This window comes from Lingula anatina, chromosome 2 (genome assembly GCF_051362555.1).
Source record: "Lingula anatina isolate TDL-2025a chromosome 2, LinAna3.0, whole genome shotgun sequence".
Lineage (NCBI taxonomy): Eukaryota > Metazoa > Brachiopoda > Lingulata > Lingulida > Lingulidae > Lingula > Lingula anatina.
Genome location: NC_141768.1, coordinates 25,288,094 through 25,310,599, shown reverse-complemented (window position 1 = coordinate 25,310,599; position 22,506 = coordinate 25,288,094). Strand labels below are relative to the sequence as shown.

Here is a 22,506-nt window from a genome sequence, read left to right as displayed (position 1 = left end):
AACGAGATCTCGAATATGTCTGCGCCCGTTGACAGGGTTAGGTTCGATGGTTCGGGTTGACTACGAAAAACCTTGACGCCTAGCTGGTTGAGAAGCTTTACTGTACACAAAACTGCAACATTCTTCCAAACATTGTTGTCTTACTTAGCGTGCCTGATGTCCAATATCATTCCAAAGAGAGAGAAATGTGTTTACACTAGTTGCTACTGGTAAAATCGATCGTAACCTTCACTTTTAGTAAAACTTTAGCGGGCCAAACTTTCGTTTAGATACCATGTGTAAAAAAGAAAAATACGAATATGTCGGAGACATTAAATAATTCACAGGCAATTTCGGTAACTTCACTTAATAACTTTTTACTGTAGGCGGTAACTCCTTATAATACGTCATGTTATAAAGTAGTTCATCAGAGGCGCGTACAAACGATTTTTGGACCAAGGAACCTTCAGACCAATGAACCTTTGGATTATCGAGATCCCCCCCCCCCAGGATTCATAATTTAGTCTTTAGTACTACAACTACATGTACTTCATGTGTAATTAACCTTGTGCACCATACCACACTCATAGCAATATTGTACAAATTATGTAATAACAATAATATGAATACCATTTTATCTCACCCTTCACTGTGAGTGTATCATTTATATTTAAAATTATTTGCTAAATATAAATACAAAGTTTTGTACAGTCCAGGTGTGGTTATGGTCCAATCATTGTCTAGTTGAGCCAGTTTGTTGTCCTTTGTCTACAACAATTTATGAATATATACTTTGTAAATATCTTGATTTTTTTTTTTAGATTTGTTTGTCTTGAAATTAATTATTTTTAAGTATCATCTGGGTATTTTGTATTACGACTTCTAAGTTGTTTCTATTCATTACAGTGAGGAAAACATATGGAAGTTATGTGAGCATGTGAAACATACACACCCAGAAGAGATTGATTGTTTTTACGTTGTTTTCATTTCCAACAAGAACAAGACAGTAAGCTAGTTTTTTGAAACATGAAAACCTTTTGGATCAGATTTTAATTTGAGACAATAAAAGCATCAACTTGTATACTTACAGTAAAATTTGTAATATGTATGTTTAAAGCCTTCATAATATTCCTATATTTATACATATTCAAAGCTAAGTATATAAAAATATTCACTTAATAAATAGATATTCACTGGCATTTCACTTTTACTTATTTCATTGATCAATACTTTAATTGGTTAGTTGAAAAAATGATTTCTATCCACATTTTAGATACCAATCTGGATGCAAAGAGCAGCTGACAACCCAAATGATGCAGTGGTTTGGGTAGGGAATCATTTTCTAAGAGCTACACATAGTTTCACTTGTTTCAGTGTATGATTATGTTTAATGAAGTCTTATTTGTAATCATTATTCCATTGTTTTATTAAAAGTACAATAGATATTTGTTTATTATAGTGGATAAATGATACTGTAAAATAAAAATTAAGATCATTTATTATTGAAGCATTATTAATGTAGATGACAGATGAGGCACCCCTATAGAAGGGCACTTTGGAAAATTCAATCATCAACCCAGTATACTTCATGTTTGATTGGAAGGCTTGTCATTCTAATTATTCCCGCACTTTTGGGACAAAAGTTGGAAATCATTATCCCGCCAGTCTGGGCGTCCGTGCATCTGTGTGTTAGTAATTTCCGCTATCTCCTCCTAGACTATTGCAGGTAGGAAGTTGAAACTTTGGGAATTGGTAGACTCATCTTCAGGGATGTGCATGGGCACATTGGAATTTTAGTGCAACAGGGGGTTGGGCTGCCCGTGGGGGGTAGTTGATTCAAAATTCTTATGACATTGTAATTTCTGCTATCTCCTCCTAGACCATTAGAGATAGGTAATTGAAACTATGGGAATCGGAAGTTCCCTCATCAGGGATGTGCATGGGCATTTTGGAATTAAAGTGCCACAGGGGGTTGGGCTGTCCCCGGGGGTGGTTGATTCTAAATTCTTAAGACATTGTAATTTCTGCCATCTGCCCTAGACCATTAGAGTTAGGAAGTTGAAACTTTAGTGATTTGTACACCCATAATCAGGGATGTGCATGGGCACTTTTGAATTTTAGTGCCACAGGGGGTTGGGCTCTATCCTGGGGGGTGGTTGATTCTAAATTCTTAAGACATTGTAATTTCTGCCATCTGCCCTAGACCATTAGAGTTAGGAAGTTGAAACTTTAGTGATTTGTACACCCATCATCAGGGATGTGTATGGGCACTTTGGAATTTAAGTGCCACAGGGGGTTGGGCTCTATCCTGGGGGATGGTTGATTCTAAATTCTTAAGACATTGTAATTTCTGCCATCTGCCCTAGACCATTAGAGTTAGGAAGTTGAAACTTTAGTGATTTGTACACCCATCATCAGGGAGGTGCATGGACACTTAAGAATTTTAGTGCAACAGAGGGTCGGGATGTAACCTGGGAGGTGGTCGATTCTAAATTCTTATGGCATTGTAATTTCTGCTATCTGCTCCCAGACCATTGCAGGTGGGAAGTTGAAACTTTGGGAATTGGTAGACCCATCTTCAGGGATGTGCATGGGCACTTTGGAATTTTAGTGCCACAGGGTGTTGGGCTGTCCCCAGGAGGTGGTTGATTCTAAATTGTTATGACGTTGTAATTTCTGCTATCTCCTCCTAGACCATAAGAGTTAGGAAGCTGAAACTTTGGTGAATAGTTGACTTATCATTAGGGATGTGCATGGGCACTTTGGAATTTTAGTGCAACAGGGGATTGGGCTGTCCTTGGGGGCGACTGATTCTAAATACTTATGACATTGTAATTTCTGCGATCTCCTCCTAGACCATTAGAGATAGGAAATTGAAACTATGGGAATTGGAAGATACATTATCAGGGATGTGCATATACACTTTGGAATTTTAGTGCAATGGGGGGTTGGGCTGTGCCCGGGGGTTGGTTGATTCTGAATTTTTTCACATTGTAGTTTCTGCTATTTTCTCCTAGACCATTGCAGGTAGGAAGTTGAAATTTTGGTGATTAGTATTCCCATCATCAGAGATGTACATGGGCACTTTGAATTTTAGTGCAACAGGGGGTTGGGCTGTCCCTGGGGGTTGGTTGATTCTAAATTTTTTTAACATTATAGATATTTTCACATTTATATTTTTAAATACCTTCGGATGAAGCAGTGATGTGTGTGTGTGCATGTGTACGTGCGTGTGTGGTAAGTGGTCCCTACGGGTGAGCAGCTCTTGATAATATGGGGAAGTGCGGGGATATGCGATGGCTACCCATCGACACTATCTAGTTTTACTTGAATTCATTTTAACTGAAAGCCCAATGATGGAAATATTGAGTAAGGAACATAATTGTTTTAACATATTAACTGAAACACTTTTTCTTGCAGGATTACCATGTGATATTAGTACAGAAATCCACTTCATCCAGTTTTGTCTACGACCTTGACACACTTTTATCTTTTCCTTGCCCATTTGATGAATATGCGGAAAAAGCTTTGGGACAAGAAAACAGATTTCAGAAAAAATATATCAGGTTGTAAAGTTTAAACATTTTGTTTATGTGACCATTGTTATGTACAGACACCTGCGTCTGTCGTCGCCGTCATCGTCGCCATGCACTTTTACCGATAACACAATAAGTGGAAAACCATTTTACCTTTTGGCTTGAAACTTACAGAACTGATAAATATTCATAATATGCAGGTTGAATTCGAAAATCATCATGATTGGGTCAATTTTAGGGAAGTTATGCTGTTTTTTCACTTTTTTCAACATATACGCAATACCGATAACGCGATAAGTGAAGAACCGTTATACCTTTTGGCGTGAAACTTGAAGGACTGATGAAAATTTTTAATAGGCAGGTCAAGTTCGAAAATCAGCATGATCGGCCATTTTTATAGCATTTATTTATTTTTTTTTTTTTGTCATTTTTTTCAGCATATATGTAACACTGATAACATGATAAGTGAAAAACGATTGTACCTTTTGGCTTAAAACTTACAGAAGTGATGAATATTCATAATACGCAGGTCAAGTTCAAAAAGCAGCATGATCGGGCCATTTTTATGGAAGTTATGTTGTTTTTTCACTTTTTTCAGCATATATGCGACACCAATAACACATTTCAAGGAAAATCGATTGGTCAATTGTCTTACAATTCACAAGAGTGATCAGTCTTACGGAAATACAGATTAAGTTCAAAAGTAAGCTAAATCGGATAAATTTTGGTAAAGTTATGCCTTTCTTTGTAAATTTAAAATAAATTTGTTTTTTCCTCAGATTTAATTCTTACGCATGTTAACAGCCTCATTTTTGAACTAATTAGATATGGAAAGTTTTTTTTTTTACATTTTCTGCATCTTAACAAAATTGTTAGTTGATTGAATAAAAATGATGGTAAACCAGTTATTGTGTATTGTGTAATAAAGTGTCAAAAATGGAAATAAACTTAATCTTTAGTTTTTCAGATTCAATCATTCACCATGTTCAGAATCTCAGAATGGACCAAATTGGACATTCAGAATTGTTCTATTGATATTTTTCCTTTGTCAGCAATTTTCCTAGTTGATCATTTAAAATGACAGTAAATTGATTATTTTGTTTTATGTGAAAAAGGGTGTAGAAAATGGAAAGAAAATCATTTCAGTACAGTTATCTCTTGTTAACATTTTGGCATTTTGAAGGTGTGACTCTGAACTTCCATGGTCTTGAAGACCTTCCTATGTCACATTTTCTGAATATCCATGATTCTTTTATTTTATTATCAAAATTTGATGGTCATTATGCTGTTAAGCATTATGTAATATTGCATCAAAATTGAAGACAACCCTATTTTGGGCACTGCCTCCACTGTGACCATTAAAAGAAAACCATGTCACTTACTCTTCTCAAACTTACAGAAAAGTTGCATAGGACTAAAATGTAGCTTCAGTTGGAAAACTTGTTTTATCAATTAACTTTTCTGGAAATTATATAGTTTTTTTTTTTTTTTTTTTTTTTTTTTTTTTTTTTTTTTTTTTTTTTTTTTTTTTTTTTTGTGAGAACTATTAACATGATATGAATAACCCTATTGAGTTTGAGAATATTAGGCACTGTTATTCATCTTTACCATTAATGTTAGTGTTTGCTGTTACACAAATTTTTTCTTAATTTATAAACTTATTTTCAATATTAAACAACATTGACCTGCATAATTATCACTGATTCCTAATTATGTGACACAGTTAAGAGGGCTAAACCTATGGGACTTTACAATGAAATCTCGATGTGTGTTTTATGTAATCTCATTTAATGGCCACTTGAAAATTGAGTAGGCAAATTACTTTATAATCCTGAATTTACCCAAGGGGCAATAACTGACCGCCATCCATACAGTACCATTATATAGCACTCTGTAGAACTGCATTGCTTCCAAAACAGAAAACCATCACACTGATTTTCCAACACAAGCTGCACCCCAGTCCTATGAAACTTCTCAGTAAGTTTGAGTATCATAAGTAACATGGTTTTCCCTTAATCGCTATCCTGGCAGCAGTGTCCAAAATAGGGTTTTCTTCAACTTTCATGCAGTATAACATAATGCTTAACAGCATAATGACCATCAATTTTTAATAATAAAGTAAAAGTATCATGTATATTCAGAAAATGTGACTAGCAAAGGTCTTCAAGCCTTCAACCCTTGAAAATGTTGATATGTGGAAATTTTAATTATACAGCTAGATTAAAAGTTTGAATAGCAGCTTTACTGGAAATTTTTGTTATATTTTATTTTACATTTTTTAAAATTATTTTTCAAACACTAACATCTTCAAGATGTCACTTTAAACTCCCATCCACCAGAAGCTCTGTGCACTTTCTGTATTTCCACATAAGCAGTTGTGTTGGTTTTTATGTCTTTAAACATTATATAATATTATTTTATGCACAGTCATCATTTTTCACATATTGGGATTTTCATTATGTGAATTTGAACTCTCACATATGGTCCTGAAACTGTAATCTTATTTACTTATTTACCATGTTATTCTGTTGTACATTTTTGTGAAATTTTTATCTTTCACATATTGGCATTTTCAGTGTGGGACTTTGAACTCCCATGGGCATGAAGCCCAGTGTAAGTCAAATTTTCTAAATATCTATGTTATTAATGGTAGATAATTAAAAGTTGGTGGTTCTTATACAGTTAATCATTAAGTAATATTGTATCAAAATTGACCACAAAAACCTTACTTTATGCACTGTCACCACAAACATTATGGAAAGAAAACTTTTTTACTAGTATTTTTTTTTTATTTTTGTAACTTACAAGAATGATTGTTAGGATTAACATGCAGCTCAAATAAGAAAACCAGCTCTATTGGACTATCATTTTTTTAGATCAAATTTATAATTTTTTTTATGAAGTTTTATCATCCTGGCATTTTCAAAGTGTGGGCTTGAACTCTCATGGTCCTGAAGCCTTATGCTTGTAACAGTTCACTTTTATTGATACTACCTGTTGTGCAATATTTGCAACTTGACTTTGCAGTTAAAGGGATAATAACTGTTCGTTTTGGTATTTCCAAAGTATGAACTTTAAGTCTTATCAGCCTGAAGCCTTAGGGACCATTTCTAGACCCTATCACGCTAACTGTGGATTGATCTATCTCCAAGGGGATTCTCGCCAAATTGCAATCAGTGTAAGTGGCTTAGCTGTCTGTCACGCCTACTGAAACTGGAAAGCCAGAATCCTAAGCCGCTTAAGCTGAAAGCAATTTAGTGAGAAACCCCTTGGAGTTGCATGGATTAATCCTGTTAGATTGATATAGGTATGGGAACTCAGTCTAATGCTTGTTACACATTTTACTTTCATCCTAATCAACTGTTGTGCAGAATTTTAAAAAATTTGATGTTGGCTATGCAGTTAAGCATAATACATTATTGCATCAGAATTGACAGTATCCTATTTTGTGCATTTTTATTTTCTGCTTTTTGACTGTACATTTGACAGCTTTGCTGCCTTGTTTTAATTTAAGAGTTTAAGGACTGATGATGAATATTAAAAAAATTGTGATTTTGACAGCTTACAGTTGTTTAACACTATGGTTATAACTAGTTAACAACTAATTTCAGATGTGAACCCATCTTCTTCAGTTCCTTTTATGCCAGCTGGCATCTAGGGGACCAACAAAGATATTCCACTGTTCTGTGTCACAAGCTAGTAATTTGCAGTAATTTTGATTCTCTGTCCAGTTGTTTATTTATGTTCATTCATAAGTACGTTGTGCTTCTTTATCCTCCCATTTCTTTTCTATGTAAATAATGAAAAATTCGTTTGTTCTTTCCTTACAGGTATTTCAGAGTTATCCCAGCAAAAATATTTTTAGAAACCTTTGCTTCTGATAGATCTCATATGTTCTCAGATGGGGAGTGGAAAATGCCACCACCTGATTACCCTTGTATAAAAACAGAAGGTAAGCCAATGTCCATAATTTTGTTCAAAATATATTTAAATCACAGAGTAATTTTTTATCTTTTAACACCCAGCAATAATATAATGAAAGGAATGGGTCCAGTTTTTATGTTCTTGATGGGAAGCCTCTGAAACATATTTAACTACATCTATCTTTCATGCATGCAGCAGAAATAGATTTACAGTATAAATGGTTCATTTTGTTTGCTTTTCAGAGTGTACAAATAATCTGGATGACTTTATATCTATGGATCCTAGGATTAAGCATGGAGAGGTTTTCGTACTTAAGGATTTTGTACACCATTTTTCATCCTTTCATTCCTGACCAGGAAGTACCAGTATTGTGGACAAAAGTAAGTCAGACTAGGCATTTACCACTGTGACATTATTTGTGGTGTGATAAACAGAATAAACAATGAATGGTATGGTCTTAGTAAAATTTGCAGTGATTAACATCCTCAACTGACCTGAGAGTAAGGTCAGTGGTGAGGTGAATGTATAATTGTTAACTTATGGAGAAGTAATTTATATGAATATTTTAAAATTCACATTGAAGTTTAAATTATAACTAACCTCGAAATTCATATTTACTTTTTTAAGGTAAGGGATTGATGAAGACTTGAAATATATTTTGGACGTGGTACAGTTTGCTAAGGAAGATCCAAGGCATGTATGCAGTATGTTGTTCACCAAGGACAAAAAATGTATGAAGTATGTCTGAACATGTTAAGCTGCTGCCCTTAACAGATGCAATCAAGTTGTTGGATATAATTATTTGATGACAAAAATCAAGTGAGAATAGGCAAGAAAAGCAAAATGGTAAAATTCCTATCAGAATCCAATGATTGTAACAGGGAAAGTGCAACTTTTCTTAAGTCTTTCACTTGCTCACATACAGGGCTTGGAACAAACTGTTTGATCATTCTCAAACAGAACACTATGCAGCTTCAACCTGCCTATGGCAAGGAATTAATAAATGGAGTTGTTAGGAGATATATAAAGAATGTAACATATTTAATTTTACCACTGAGAGAGCAACCCACTTGGATGTCAGATATTTTTATTTAACAGATTAAAGGTTTGAGGTTTGTTATATTTAAATTGTATCATATTGTTAATAATAAAATGTAAACTCGTTTTAATAAGAACTTTTTTAAATTGAACAGACGACTCAAATTTATCATATGGACATAATATATTTAAATTAATATATATTTTTAATATGTATAACATTTTATACTTTTAATAATAAAATTTGAACTCCTCCTTTCAATAAGAATTTCTTAAAATTGAGCAGATGACTCATTTAACATATGGAAAACAAGTACAAAAATGTACCGAAATAAATTGTATCTAAAATCAAGTCTTGATTGAGGAATCCCTCCCCCTCCCCCCCCCAAAAAAAAAAAATCGAATAATTTTAGACAGCGACCCAAGTTGGACACCTCCTACTAATTTCCATCGTTTTTCCAAAACAAAATTTGTTTGATGAGATCAAGCTCACACTGCATTTGTGGATCTTTTTCTGTCATACCAGCCCAGTTTTGGTTTTAAATCCTCATACATGGATCGTTGTGGAAACAAAAACTGAATGTCATGAAAATTGCGCGGTTGGAAAAGAAACCATCAAATGTACATAACAGACAACCTTCAACGCGTAGAATTTCGTGCTTCTACGGCCTAGATCTAAAAGACTACTAAACTTTTTTATTTGATTTACCTCCTCTATCATATATTTGGGCAGTTACTTAGAAAGGAAGAGACACGAAGACAGTGGAGGTTACTTAGCAGAAACTTTAAAATATGTGCTTCCAATGCGGCTTATCACACGTGCAAATCCAACCCGGAAGTAAATAAATGTTTATGTACATGCTACGGAGTGAAAATGGGCTGTTGTCTTATTTGCTCCTGTCAACCACGTGGTCCCAAAAGCGCCATAGCAGACGGAACTGGAGGTGAATGTTCGCCTTTTTTGTTCAATAAGTGAGTATATATAATGTAGCTAATGAGATATCCATTTTAAAAGTGCCCCTAGTGTTTAATGTAACCTAGTCAACTTTGACATATGTAAAGTGTCGATGCACTTAAAAATGGAAAACCAGACTTAATGTGTGCAACTCTTGTAACTGTAGTAGTCTTGGTCAAACGTTTTCATGTCTTTTGAGCCTTGCTTTAAATTTGTAAATGAATGCTCAGTTAATCGGCTGTGTGAACAAATATTATGTGTTACAAAAAATGTACCGAAGTAAAATGGGTACAAAGGTCACAAAGACGTCAGAAAAACGGAGCCCCTGCTGAAAACGAATCATCAATAATCCATGAATCATGACCGTATGATGACGTATGTTATTGAATATAGTTAATCCGGCTGAAGTATATTAGAATTGCCCTTCCAACTGGATCTTAGACTTTGGACCGTTGCTTTACGTTTACTTTCATCTAGGGATGTATGTTGTCGGGTGCAGGAACAGATGTATATTTGGTCATGTACAGTATCCCAGTAAATGAACCATCAAATAATCATTAACGTTATCTGCATTTTTTCAATGCTGTCAAGTAAATACTGACATTAGACAAGTAAATTTGTTTTCTATCCTCACTGATCTAGTTTGAGTGAGTGGATAGGCCAACCGATAATGTGCATGTCTTTTTATGACTACCTTTACTCATTCTGTTTAAGCAGAGCAAATTTACCCATACTTCTACAACATTTTAATACTACAGGTAGTAAATGCTATCTCTTATATGAATAATTACACAAAACTGCTATCCCTGTAGAAGTTGTATGGGTTCATGACAGAAATGTTCATTTGAGATATCTTCTGTAAAGTACAACATTTTGTATACTCAATATAGCTGTTTTTGATATGCAAGTATGTGAAATCTTAATGTAATGAATGTATTAATCAATAAACATTTCATGGATTTGATTGGCACTTGACATGTTAAGGTGATAAATTAATTCTTTCAATGTAACTGTTATCTTAACTTATTTTTGAGATATCAATTTTTATGTACAGACACAGATGTGTCTGTACATATTGCCATCACCTGTGTCTGTCGTCGCCGTCGCCGTCGCCGTCGCCGATCATGTCGCCGTCGCCGTGCACTTTCAGCGTTAACACCATAAGTGGAAGACAGTTTTACTTTTTGGCTTTATATTTACAGAGCTGATGAATATTCATAAAACACAGGTCAAGTTCGAAAATCAGCATGATCGGGCCATTATTGTAGAATTTATGCTGTTTTTTCACTTTTCAGCATATATGCAACACTGTTAACACATTTCAAGGAAAACGCATAGGCCTGTTGTCATGAAACTCACAGGAGTAATCAATCTTACTAAAACGCAGGTCAAGTTCGAAAATCTGCATGATCGGACCATTATTTTAGTAGTTATGCTGTTTTTTCACATTTCCTCAGATTCAATTTTTAGGCATGTTAACAGTCTCATTATTTAATTAATAAGGTACGTAAAAGTGTTTGTTTGACATTTCCTGCATCTTTACAACATTGTTAGTTGATTACATAAAAATGATGGTAAACTTGTAATCGTGTATTGTGTAATAAGGTGTCAAAAATGGAAATAAACTCATGTCATTGCAGTTTGTAAGATTCAATCATTCACTATGTTCAGAAACTCAGAATGGAGGAAATTGGACATTTGACACCGTTTTATTGATATTTTTCACATCTCATCAATTTTCTTAGTTGATCATATAAAAATGGCAGTAAACTGTTAATTTTGTTTTATGTTAAAAAAGTGTTAAAAATGGAAATAAACCCATTTCAGAATAGTGCTGTCTTGTTTCACATTTCCTCAGATTCAATTTTTAGGCATGTTAACAGTCTCATTATTTAATTAATAAGATAAGTAAAAGTGTTTGTTTGACATTTCCTGCATCTTTACAACATTGTTAGTTGATTTTGTAAAAATGATGGTAAACTTGTTATCATGTATTGTGTAATAAAGTTTCAAAAATGGAAATAAACTCATATCATTGCAGTTTGTAAGATTCAATCATTCACTATGTTCAGAAACTCAGAATGGAGGAAATTGGACATTTGACACCGTTTTATTGATATTTTTCACATCTCATCAATTTTCTTAGTTGATCATATAAAAATGGCAGTAAACTGTTAAAATGGAAAAAAAAAAACATTTCAGAACAGTGCTGTCTTGTTTACATTTTGGCATTTTCAAGTTGTGACTTTGAAGTTCCATGGGCCTGAAAACCTTTGCTAGTCACATTTTCTGAATATCCATAATACTAATATTTTATTATTAAAAATTGATGGTCATTATGCTGTTAAACATTATGTAATATTGCATCAAAATTTGGAAAAAAATATTTTAGGCACTGCTCCCGTGATGACCATTTAAGAAAAATCATGTCACTTACTGTTCTCAAACTTACAGGAAAGAAACATGGGACTAAAATACAGCTTCAGTAGGCAATGCAGTCTGCTTGGTAATTCTTTCTGCTAGTTAAACAGTTTTTTTTTTGTAAAAATTTAATTTTTCACATATTGGCATTTTCAAGGTGTGACTTTGAAGTTCCATGGGCTTGAAGACCCATGCTAGTCACATTTTCCGAAAATCCATGATACGTTTATTTTATTATTAAAAATTGACGGTCATTATGCTGTTAACCACTATGTAATATTGCATCAGAATAGAAGAAAACACAATTTTGGGTGCTGCTGCCATGATGACCATTATGGGAAAACCATGTTACTGATGATTGCCAAACGTTCAGAAAAGAAATACAGGACTAAAATGCAGCCTGAGTTGGAAAAGCAGTCTAATTGGCTTCTTTTTCTGGAAGTTATACATTTTCAAAGTGTGAACTTGAACTCCCATGGTCCTGAAGCCTTATGCTTGGACACATTTTACTTACCTGTTGAGCATAATTAAAATTTGATGTTGAATTTGCAGTTTAACATAATGTACTTTTGCATCAGAATTGACAGTAGCCTATTTTGGGCATAGTTATTTCCTGCTTTTTGTCTGTACATTTGACAGCTTTGCTGCCTTGTTTTTCCTTAGGTATCAACAGTGTAACAATGGTATCTGTAACTTATTTTTGAGATATCAATTTTTTTTCCTTAGGTATCAACAGTGTAACAATGGTATCTGTAACTTATTTTTGAGATATCAATTTTTTTTCCTTAGGTATCAACAGTGTAACAATGGTATCTGTATTTAGTGAAGATTGGCAAGATCTTGGTATGACGCCCAATATAGTGACAGTTTGTGTCATTATAATTGGCTGCATAATTATCCGTGCCCTCCACTTAGCCAGCCAGCCTTCTGAACCAGAGTTATACTTCAGGCCATCAGACTTTGTTGAAAAAATTCTGGATCTCTGTCCACTGCTGAAAAATGTGTAAGTTGTTGCTTCATATACTGCATATATTACATACGGTATAATGTATACAAAAGCAAGAGAGAGAGAGAGAGAGTTTGTGTCTGTGTGAAAAAATTAATTATCATGTCTAAGTCATTCTTGTTGTCTTCAGATTTATATATTTTCACCTTTTGATGTTTTGATTCCTTATCATAACATCAAAAGGTAAAACAATATAAATCTGATGACAAAAATTTCACAGTGAATCATGCTGATAAAAAAAATGTTAATTAAAATTATAGCAAAATCTCCAAAATAAAAAAGAGAAAGTAATAGATAAATTTATCTATAATTTTTGAAAGATGTAAGCGAAAAAGCTTGTTAAGTCTTCCATGGCATTTAACATCTCTGTTACATCTTTTTCTTCATGAACTTTCATATCCCACTAAAATGACAGGATGTTCAAAATATAAACATTTACTGAGTACTCCACCTGTCAGTTTTCTGAAGCAGATTGGTAGTCTAGTTGGTAGGAACAAAAATGTTAAAAGTTCTTTGGAGGGAAAGAGGTGTAAAGAAGAGGAAATAATCTATAGATCTAAAATAAATATTTATTTATTTATTTATTTATTATTATTTATAAATTTTATTTATTTATTTTTTTGGTTAGTTACATGCCTCCACTAATATGGGGGAGAAGTGGGCACCTGCAAACTATAGTGTATGGAAAGCTAGGCAGAATACAGTCTCCATTTCCTCGCGGACAAAGACATAAGATTATCATGAGAGATGGTGCTACACTTACATTTGACATATTTGAACCTTTGAAGAAGCACGTAACAAAAGGTCAGTTTGACATGAATCTTCATATGCCCACCCCCCTGAGTTACTGTAAAAGACTCACAGATTATGGGATTTGGTTATTCCTCACAGATTTGTTTTTGCTGCTGATACTTTTTCATTGTTTAATTTCATTATTTTTATTAAGTTTTTAAGAAATAAAATGTCTTATCAATCTTAAGTTTAATATCTTTTGCTTAAATTTTAAGTATTTTATAAGGTATAAACCATATGCACACATACATGTAATTAATTGTACCACCAGCGTTAGCGCTGGCGGTACACATGGTTTTAGTCCCGTCCGGATCGTTCTGCCGGCTCCGTCGGCTCCTGCGGCTCCGCCGGACGGCTACCGTTACCGCTTCTCCTCCTAGACGGTAAGGGCCCCTGTACCCATCTCTTGGATTTAGGTCACCTATAATCTCAACTCGTTCCACGTAAAATTTGGGCTTTGTCAGTTTTGGGGTCTAGGTGTGGCACTCATTACAATGCACCCTTGTCTAAAAATGGCAAAATTAAATGCTAATTATCTACCCTACGGAAGGAATTATGGGAAAAATTTCTACAGACGGCTTTCCAAAAGTCATATGTGTAGATTTCAAATATGCCCTTGGATTTGACCTTTGACCTTTATTTCAAGGTCAAACGGGCCAAAATTTTCAAAAAAATGAATTTTTTTACGAAAAAATAATTATTTGCCCTGTTATTCAGACACCACACAGACTTAACCAATAATATTATTGGAAAGTGTTACCCTTCAGGTCATCTTTCATCTCCGTGAATTTGGGGTCAATCGGTGCATTTTCACGGGAGTAGCGGCCATAAGATACCGAAACTGAAAACTGTCTCTAATTCGGGAACCGTTAATGCTAGAGACCCATTCTTTTTTGCATTTTGTAGAGCATGTAAAGCCCAACACTGGAGGTGGTCTCGGTTTTTTTGTATTCCATACGGTTTTCGAGTTACACTGTATCAAAAAGTACATATTGGTGGTGAAAGCAAAATGTGCAGTACGGAAATGGATAATAAATTTTGAACTCCGGAAAAATAAAACATAAGGCTTGGCAAAGCAGACAACTTGTGGTCAAAAATGACATTATTTCATCAAATTTGAACATCTGGAACTTCAGAGCACCTCCCATTTCAAGAATTTTGACCAAAATGACCTTTTCTTTATTTTAATTAATTTTTTCTGTACGAAATTTATGGCACATTATGGTAACTCCAAAATTATAACATTTAGTCCCTTATATCTCCAAAACTGGCAGAGATAGGTCCATAGTTACTATTGAAGTTGATTAGGAAGTCATATACTGGCAATCTAAATGTGACCTTAAAATTGACCTTTGACCTACTTTTCACCATAAACTGAACTTTGCAAATTTAGCTTCCCCTTTATCTCCAAAACTGGCAGAGATAGGTCCATATTTACTATTGAAGTTGAATAGGAAGTCATATACTGGCAATCTAAATGTGACCTCAAAATTGACCTTTGACCTACTTTTCACCATGAACTGAACTTTGCAAATTTTGGTTCCCTTTTATCTCCAAAACTGGCAGAGATAGGTCCATAGTTACTATTGAACTTGAATAGGAAGTCATATACTGGCAATCTAAATGTGACCTTGAAATTGACCTTTGACCTACTTTTCACCATGAACTGAACTTTGCAAATTTTGGTTCCCTTTTATTTCCAAAACTGGCAGAGATAGGTCCATAGTTACTATTGAAGTTGAATAGGAAGTCATATACTGGCAATCTAAATGTGACCTTGAAATTGACCTTTGACCTACTTTTCACCATGAAGTGAACTTTGCAAATTTTGGTTCCCTTTTATCTCCAAAACTGGCAGAGATAGGTCCATAGTTACTATTGAAGTTGAATAGGAAGTCATATACTGGCAATCATAATGTGACCTTAAAATTGACCTTTGACCTACTTTTCACCATGAACTGAACTTTGCAAATTTTGCTTCCCTTTTATCTCCAAAACTGGCAGAGATAGGTCCATAGTTACTATTGAAGTTGAATAGGAAGTCATATACTGGCAATCTAAATGTGACCCTGAAATTGACCTTTGACCTACTTTTCACCATGAACTGAACTTTGCAAATTTTGCTTCCCTTTTATCTCCAAAACTGGCAGAGATAGGTCCATAGTTACTATTGAACTTGAATAGGAAGTCATATATTGGCAATCTAAATGTGACCTTGAAATTGACCTTTGACCTACTTTTCACCATGAACTGAACTTTGCAAATTTTGCTTCCCTTTTATCTCCAAAGTTACGCTGTATCAAAAAGTACATATTGGTGGTGAAAGCAAAATGTGCAGTACGGTAATGGATAATAAATTTTGAACTCCGGAAAAATAAAACATAAGGCTTGGCAAAGCAGACAACTTGTGGTCAAAAATGACATTATTTCATCAAATTTGAACATCTGGAACTTCAGAGCACCCCCATTTCAAGAATTTTGACCAAAATGACCTTTTCTTTATTTTAATTAATTTCTTCTGTAGGAAATTTATGGCACATTATGGTAACTCCAAAATTATAACATTTAGTCCCTTATATCTCCAAAACTGGCAGAGATAGGTCCATAGTTACTATTGAAGTTGAATAGGAAGTCATATACTGGCAATCTTACTGTGACCTTGAAATTGACCTTTGACCTACTTTTCACCATGAACTGAACTTTGCAAATTTTGCTTCCCTTTTATCTCCAAAACTGGCAGAGATAGGTCCATAGTTACTATTGAACTCGAATAGGAAGTCATATATTGGCAATCTAAATGTGACCTTGAAATTGACCTTTGACCTACTTTTCACCATGAAGTGAACTTTGCAAATTTTGGTTCCCTTTTATCTCCAAATCTGGCAGAGATAGATCCATAGTTACTATTGAAGTTGAATAAGAATTCATATACTGGCAATTTACTGTGACCTTGAAATTGACCTTTGACCTACCTTATGATGAACTTAACCTTGATTGTACCATTTTTAGTCATATATGTTTTTTGCATATTTTGAAAATTCTTGTTGATTGCATTTTTACAGCTTGTCAAGCACAAGACTGGTGGCTATGTCCCTTATTTTGTGTATGTGGGGGTTTATACGAATGCGCTTGCTCCAGCTGGTGGTACAATATTCGGAGGCGGTATCGCCTCTCTGATCCTCTAGTTGACCTATGACCTTGAACACTTAAACATTTTCTCTCCTTTTTATGTACAGACACAGATGTGTCTGTACATATAGCCATCATCTGCGTCTGTCGTCGCCGTCGGCGCCGTCGTCGCCGTGCACTTTTACCGATAACACGATAAGTGGAAAACCATTTTACTTTTTGACTTGAAACTTGCAGAACTAATGAATATTCATAATACGCAGGTCAAGTTCGAAAATCAGCATGATCGGGTCACTTTTAGGGAATTTATGCTGTTTTTTCACTTTTTTCAGCATATATGCAGCACCGATAACACGATAAGTGGAAAACCATTTTACCTTTTGACTTGAAACTTACAGAACTGATGAATATTCATAATACGCAGGTCAAGTTGATTGGGCCATTTTTAGGGAATTTATGCTGTTTTTTCACTATTTTCAATATAAATGCAACACTGATAACACAATATAAGAAAAACGGATTGGCCAATTGTAATTATACTCACTGGAGTGGTCAATCTTACTAAAATGCAGGTTGAGTTCGAAAATCAGCATAATCGGGCCATTATTTTAGAAGTTATACTTTTTTTTCACATTTCCTCAGATTCAATTGTTAGGCATGTTAACAGTCTCATTATTTAACTAATAAGATGCCTTAAAGTGTTTGTTTGATATTTCCTGCATCTTTACAACATTGTTAGTTGATTATGTAAAAAACATGGTAAACTTGTTATCATGTATTGTGTAATAAAGTGTCAAAAATGGAAATAAACTCATATCATTGCAGTTTGTCAGATTCAATCATCCACTATGTTCAGAATCTCAGAATGGAGGAAATTGGACATTTAACACTGTTCTATTGATACTTTTCCCATCTCATCAATTTTCTTAGTTGGTCATATAAAAATGGCAGTAAAATGTTTATTTTGTTTTATGTTAAAAAAGTGTTAAAAATGGAAATAAACCCATTTCAGAACAGTTCTGTCTTGTTTACATTTTGGCATTTTCAAGGTGTGACTTTGAAGTTCCATGGGCCTGAAGACCTTTGCTAGTCACATTTTCTGAATATCTGTGATACAAATATTTTATAATTAAAAATTGATGGTCATTAAGCTGTTAAACATTATGTAATATTGCATCAAAATTTGAAGAAACCCCTATTTTGGGCACTGCTTCCATGATGACCATTTAAGGAAAATCATGTCACTTACTGTTCTCAAACTTACAGGAAAGAAACATGGGACTAAAATACAGGTTCAGTAGGCAATGCAGTCTGTTTTGTATTTTTTGTATTTTTTGTATTTTTTTTTTTTTTTTGGCAGTTAAACAGTTTTTTGTGAAAATTTAATTTTTCACATATTGGCATTTTAAAGGTGTGACTTTAAAGTTCCATGATCCTGAAGACTTTTGCTTGTCACATTTTCTGAATGTCCATGTTACTAATATTTTATTAATAACATTTGATTGTCATTATGCTGTTAAACATTATGTAATGTTGCATCAAAATTTGAAGAAACCCCTATTTTGTGCACTGCTCCTATGATGACCATTTAAGGGAAATCATGTCACTTACTGTTCTCAAACTTACAGGAAAGAAACATGGGTCTAACATACAGCTTCAATAGGCAACGCAGTCTGTTTGGTAAATTTTTCTGGCAATTTAACAGTTTTTTGTGAAAATTTTATTTTTCACTTATTTGCATCTTTATTTTCTGTTTTTTTGTCTGTACATTTGACAGCTTTGCTGCCTTGTTTGTGTTTTCCAGGAGACTATACCATGCTAGTATGTCCAGGTATAGCCAATAGCAGTGAAAGCGTGTACATCAGAACATTTGTGGATTACGCCCAGAATGCAGGTTACAGAGTAGGAGTGCTGAATCATTTGGGGGCCATCCAAACCATAAAACTTACCTCTCCCAGAATTTTCACGTATGGTCAGTTTGGTCTGTTTTATAGAGACCTTTGAATTCTCTTCATTTTTTTTATTCATATTTAAGTTTTTGGTCTAATTTTAATTTGATCATAACATATCCATTAAATCTGAATTACAAAAATGGTATCATTAAAAATTGTGTGTGGGACTATTCAGAATGAGTTATGTTGACCTAGCTAATCGCACATAGGGACTCTCGCTGAATGCAATCAGATAAATAGACTGTTTCAAACATACTTGTGTAATCACCAGTTTCTTCCTAATTATAATACTCAGTGTTAGTCTGTTAATCTGATTGCATTCAGCAAGAGTCTCCATTGAGTTGGTGTGCATTAGCTACATTGTAAGTCGATATAACTCGGTCTGAACTGTACCCTGTGCATGTTATATTGGGAACCTGTCATAAGTCTTATCACAGGTACTGAAATCTTCTTGGTGCTTTTGCAATTGATAATCATTAGATTAATTTTATTTACCTTATGAGCATGTTTTATCACTCTTAGATTTTCATAAAACATGCCAATTTTGACTGATAAAAACTTAAGTCTATGAGGCACAGATTTTGGTCAGAAATATGACAGAAAGAAAAAATATATTTTCCCCAAATTTAACAGGGATTTTGCCACAGATAACCAAATTATCACTCAACTTTCCAAACAAAATGCAATAAAATTTTGAATAAGCAAATCCCTTTTTAAGGAGGGACAGATGAGTATGCAGCAATGGTAGAAGAGGTCCATCGTCTGTATCCAGACAGCAAGTTTATAGCAGTGGGGTTCAGCATGGGAGGCAACCTGGCTGTAAAATATCTGGGAGAGAAAAGCTCCAACCAAAAAAACTTCTTATGTGGTTTGTCCATTTGTCAGGGTTATGATGTGGAAAGGTAGGGATCTATGTGGTAGTAGAATTGAAACCTAGAGTTCTGAAACTTAGTTTTATTGCATTTTTTTCTGAAAAGGTAATCAGTATGTTGTCACTTATGCTAAAAATACTGTGTAATTAAGCTGAAAGCAAATGTTGATAAAATTTTAGCTACGTAAACAAGGTATGGGTTGCTATACATATAGATAAATTACCTACTAGTAATGAAGCTGTCTTGTAAGAAACTGAAATATTTGAGGGCTATAAGTATAACCCTTATGTTTAGCTGCTCTGGAGAAACAATTATTGGCACTTAAAGTAAATGTTTGATATTGGCTATTGTAGATGTCAGCCATACATGCTAAGTTGGGAGCACTTGCGGCGTGGGTACATATTTGCTATGACCCTCCACCAAAAGAAGATGTTGCGTACTCATGCAGACATTCTCTTTGGATCTGACAGTGAAAGACTGCACGGCAAGTTCGACACAGACAGGATATTGGCAGCAACTTCTTTAGTGGAATTAGATGACTTATATAGCAGGTGTGGTGCACTAAGATGGGGATGTTAGTTAAAATCCATTTTCCTGTGGGATTTTTAGACGTTTTGGCAATGGTTATTACTGTAAAATTGATCAAACTTACTCTAGATCTTCTGATTGAAAAAAGCATACTTTGGCTGTGACTTACTAAGATTACTTAGTTAACTAGTGTATGGCCACATGTGAATCATCTTTTAAGTCCTACTTTTGACAATTTTATCAGGAAAAGAGCTGGATTTTCCTCCATAGAAGAATATTATAGGTGGTGTAGCTGCAGAAGCGTCATGGATAAGGTAAACAAAAATAATAATATTTATATATTGTAATTTTTCAAATGTTCCAATATATACATATGAACTAGAAACTTGCAGTGAGAGCATTTTTGGTAACTCTATGTAATTTAAACAAGAAAATGTTTGTGAGTTCATATTAAATTGAAATGAAATGCATCCTGAAATTAAGATTTTAACTTTTCAAATTCATACCTCCATAATTTAATGATATTTGACCTAACAGTACTTTCCTGGATTAAAAAGTTTTGACTCAAGGGATTTTATACCAGCTAATATGTGGCAGGGCTACAAGATGGGGAAGAAGCAGAATAGAAAGCAATAGGCAAAAGTTGCAAAATTTTTGTCGAATCAGAATTCATTTAGAAGTAATTTGTTATATCAAAACTAGTATATTGTATCAAATCCAAGTGCAGTGATGGATCAGTCAATGATTAATGAGCAAGGTTAAATTGCTTTTTTACCCCTGAGGAAAATTCATTTTGGCAGGTAAATCCCATGTAGAGTACTTTAAATTCTGCTTTGCACTGACCGAGACAAAAGACATTTTTGTAAGTGGTACATTTGTATGTACCAAATCCATGAACAGATTCACGAAATCTTTGTGTAATAAATGATTTTTTTCTGGATAAACAATTTGAATGGTTTTAATGATGACAGATTCTGTTTTGTTTCAGATAAAGATTCCCATGTTCTTTCTAAATTCTGCAGATGATCCTCTGGTGCCTCCTGCTTTGCATGACATGCCCCATGACTTTGTTAGTAAGTACAGCTAATGCCACATTTAATGTCAATGGTAGATATCAGAGACAAAACATTGTGATCTCTATTTTCAGAATATCAGAGTAAAAGTAAAAGTTCTGTCCACTCTGGTGTTATTAAATGATTTTTCTCTTATCCGTGACTAATACACCAACACATTTCAAATATCAGTAAGCTAGGCAATTTATACTATTTCTTTTTCAAACATTTTTAAGCCTAAAATCAAATTATGTTCAGTAGACTTTACAATATGACTATAATGAATATTTTTGACTACTTATGATTAAACTGATACAATTCACTTAGGTTATTACTTATATAGTCTTAATCCAGATTTTGTTCTATATATTTTTCCAATCCTTTCACTGTGTTAACCACTTCACGGATGAAAAAAGAATGGAGAAAATTTTGAGCTTCTATTTTTCATGTGTATTTTGTGATTTTTTAGCAGAGTTTTGTGTGTATTACATGTCAGTATTATTGATGCACATTTACTCAGTCAGTCCTTATGTCAGCTAACTCTTGAACTCTTTATTTTCAGCATCACACGAGAATTGCATTTTTGCTGTGACCAAGCATGGAGGCCATCTTGGATTTTTTACAGGCAGTGGTTTTACGCCAGAACCTGTGACATGGCTGGACAAAGTCATTGTACAATATGCTGATGCTTTAATTCAAGTTTCAAATCAGTGTCAGGACAAAAGAAATTGAGCCAGCTCCTTTAAAGAATGGGTCCAATGACAAAGACATACCTTATATATTTTGATATTATTGATAATGTTTATTCATTATATATTTTGTCTTGGTGCTTAAGTTTTACCTTTTTGGTATTTCATTCATCTTGCCACACCTTGCTTGAAGAAAGAACAGTTAACTGTTATCATCATCTCCATTTGAAAAACCATCTTTTATCTCTTAGTGTTACAAGTTTATCGAGTTACATAATGAAGTGAAAGAGCAACTGTAAGAGAAAAAATGTTAAATCTTCAAATGCAGTCTGGCAGCTTCCTGTCACTCTTTTTTCCAAGAAATTGTTTCCTTCATTTTAACTTGTGAACAATATTAAAATTCTTATTTGTACTAGCAATGATCTTCACAAACATCTCTCATACAGCTGTATTTTTATCTGTGGTGTAATTTATTTCTGGGGCTACCCACAATAAAATAACTTCCACATAAATCTAGTTCACTTACATTTACTAAAAGTGATATAATGAAACAATGCGCCAAACATTTTCTTTCAGAATTTTCAGAACAGAAAATTTGATATAATAATAGACCAATTCTTTAAATTATTATGC

The 22,506-nt window shown here is 34.0% G+C and overlaps 2 protein-coding genes across 4 annotated transcripts; both read left to right on the top strand.

The window, feature by feature from the left end:
- Positions 1-8,829, top strand: LOC106163031 (protein N-terminal glutamine amidohydrolase). The gene is made up of 7 exons (XM_013540496.3): positions 1-209; positions 886-985; positions 1,253-1,306; positions 3,400-3,545; positions 7,346-7,467; positions 7,682-7,819; positions 8,067-8,829. Exons 1-6 carry the CDS (start codon positions 157-159, stop codon positions 7,789-7,791), a joined length of 585 nt encoding a protein of 194 aa, XP_013395950.2. The 5' UTR covers positions 1-156; the 3' UTR covers positions 7,792-7,819; positions 8,067-8,829.
- Positions 8,830-9,279: 450 nt separating this feature from the next.
- On the top strand, positions 9,280-22,385 carry LOC106163032 (monoacylglycerol lipase ABHD2). Of its 3 annotated transcripts, none has more exons than XM_013540498.2 (9): positions 9,280-9,449; positions 12,643-12,856; positions 13,488-13,663; positions 18,585-18,752; positions 19,451-19,634; positions 19,958-20,155; positions 20,377-20,446; positions 21,121-21,205; positions 21,747-22,385. In XM_013540498.2, the coding sequence occupies exons 2-9, from the start codon at positions 12,660-12,662 to the stop codon at positions 21,914-21,916; spliced, it is 1,248 nt and encodes a 415-aa protein (XP_013395952.1). In that variant the 5' UTR covers positions 9,280-9,449; positions 12,643-12,659; the 3' UTR covers positions 21,917-22,385. The 3 variants fall into 3 exon arrangements, with proteins under 3 accessions (XP_013395952.1, XP_013395953.1, XP_013395951.1); XM_013540499.2 differs by having other exon boundaries at positions 9,405-9,421; XM_013540497.2 differs by lacking the exon at positions 9,280-9,449 and adding an exon at positions 9,935-9,953.
- Positions 22,386-22,506: the final 121 nt, after the last annotated feature.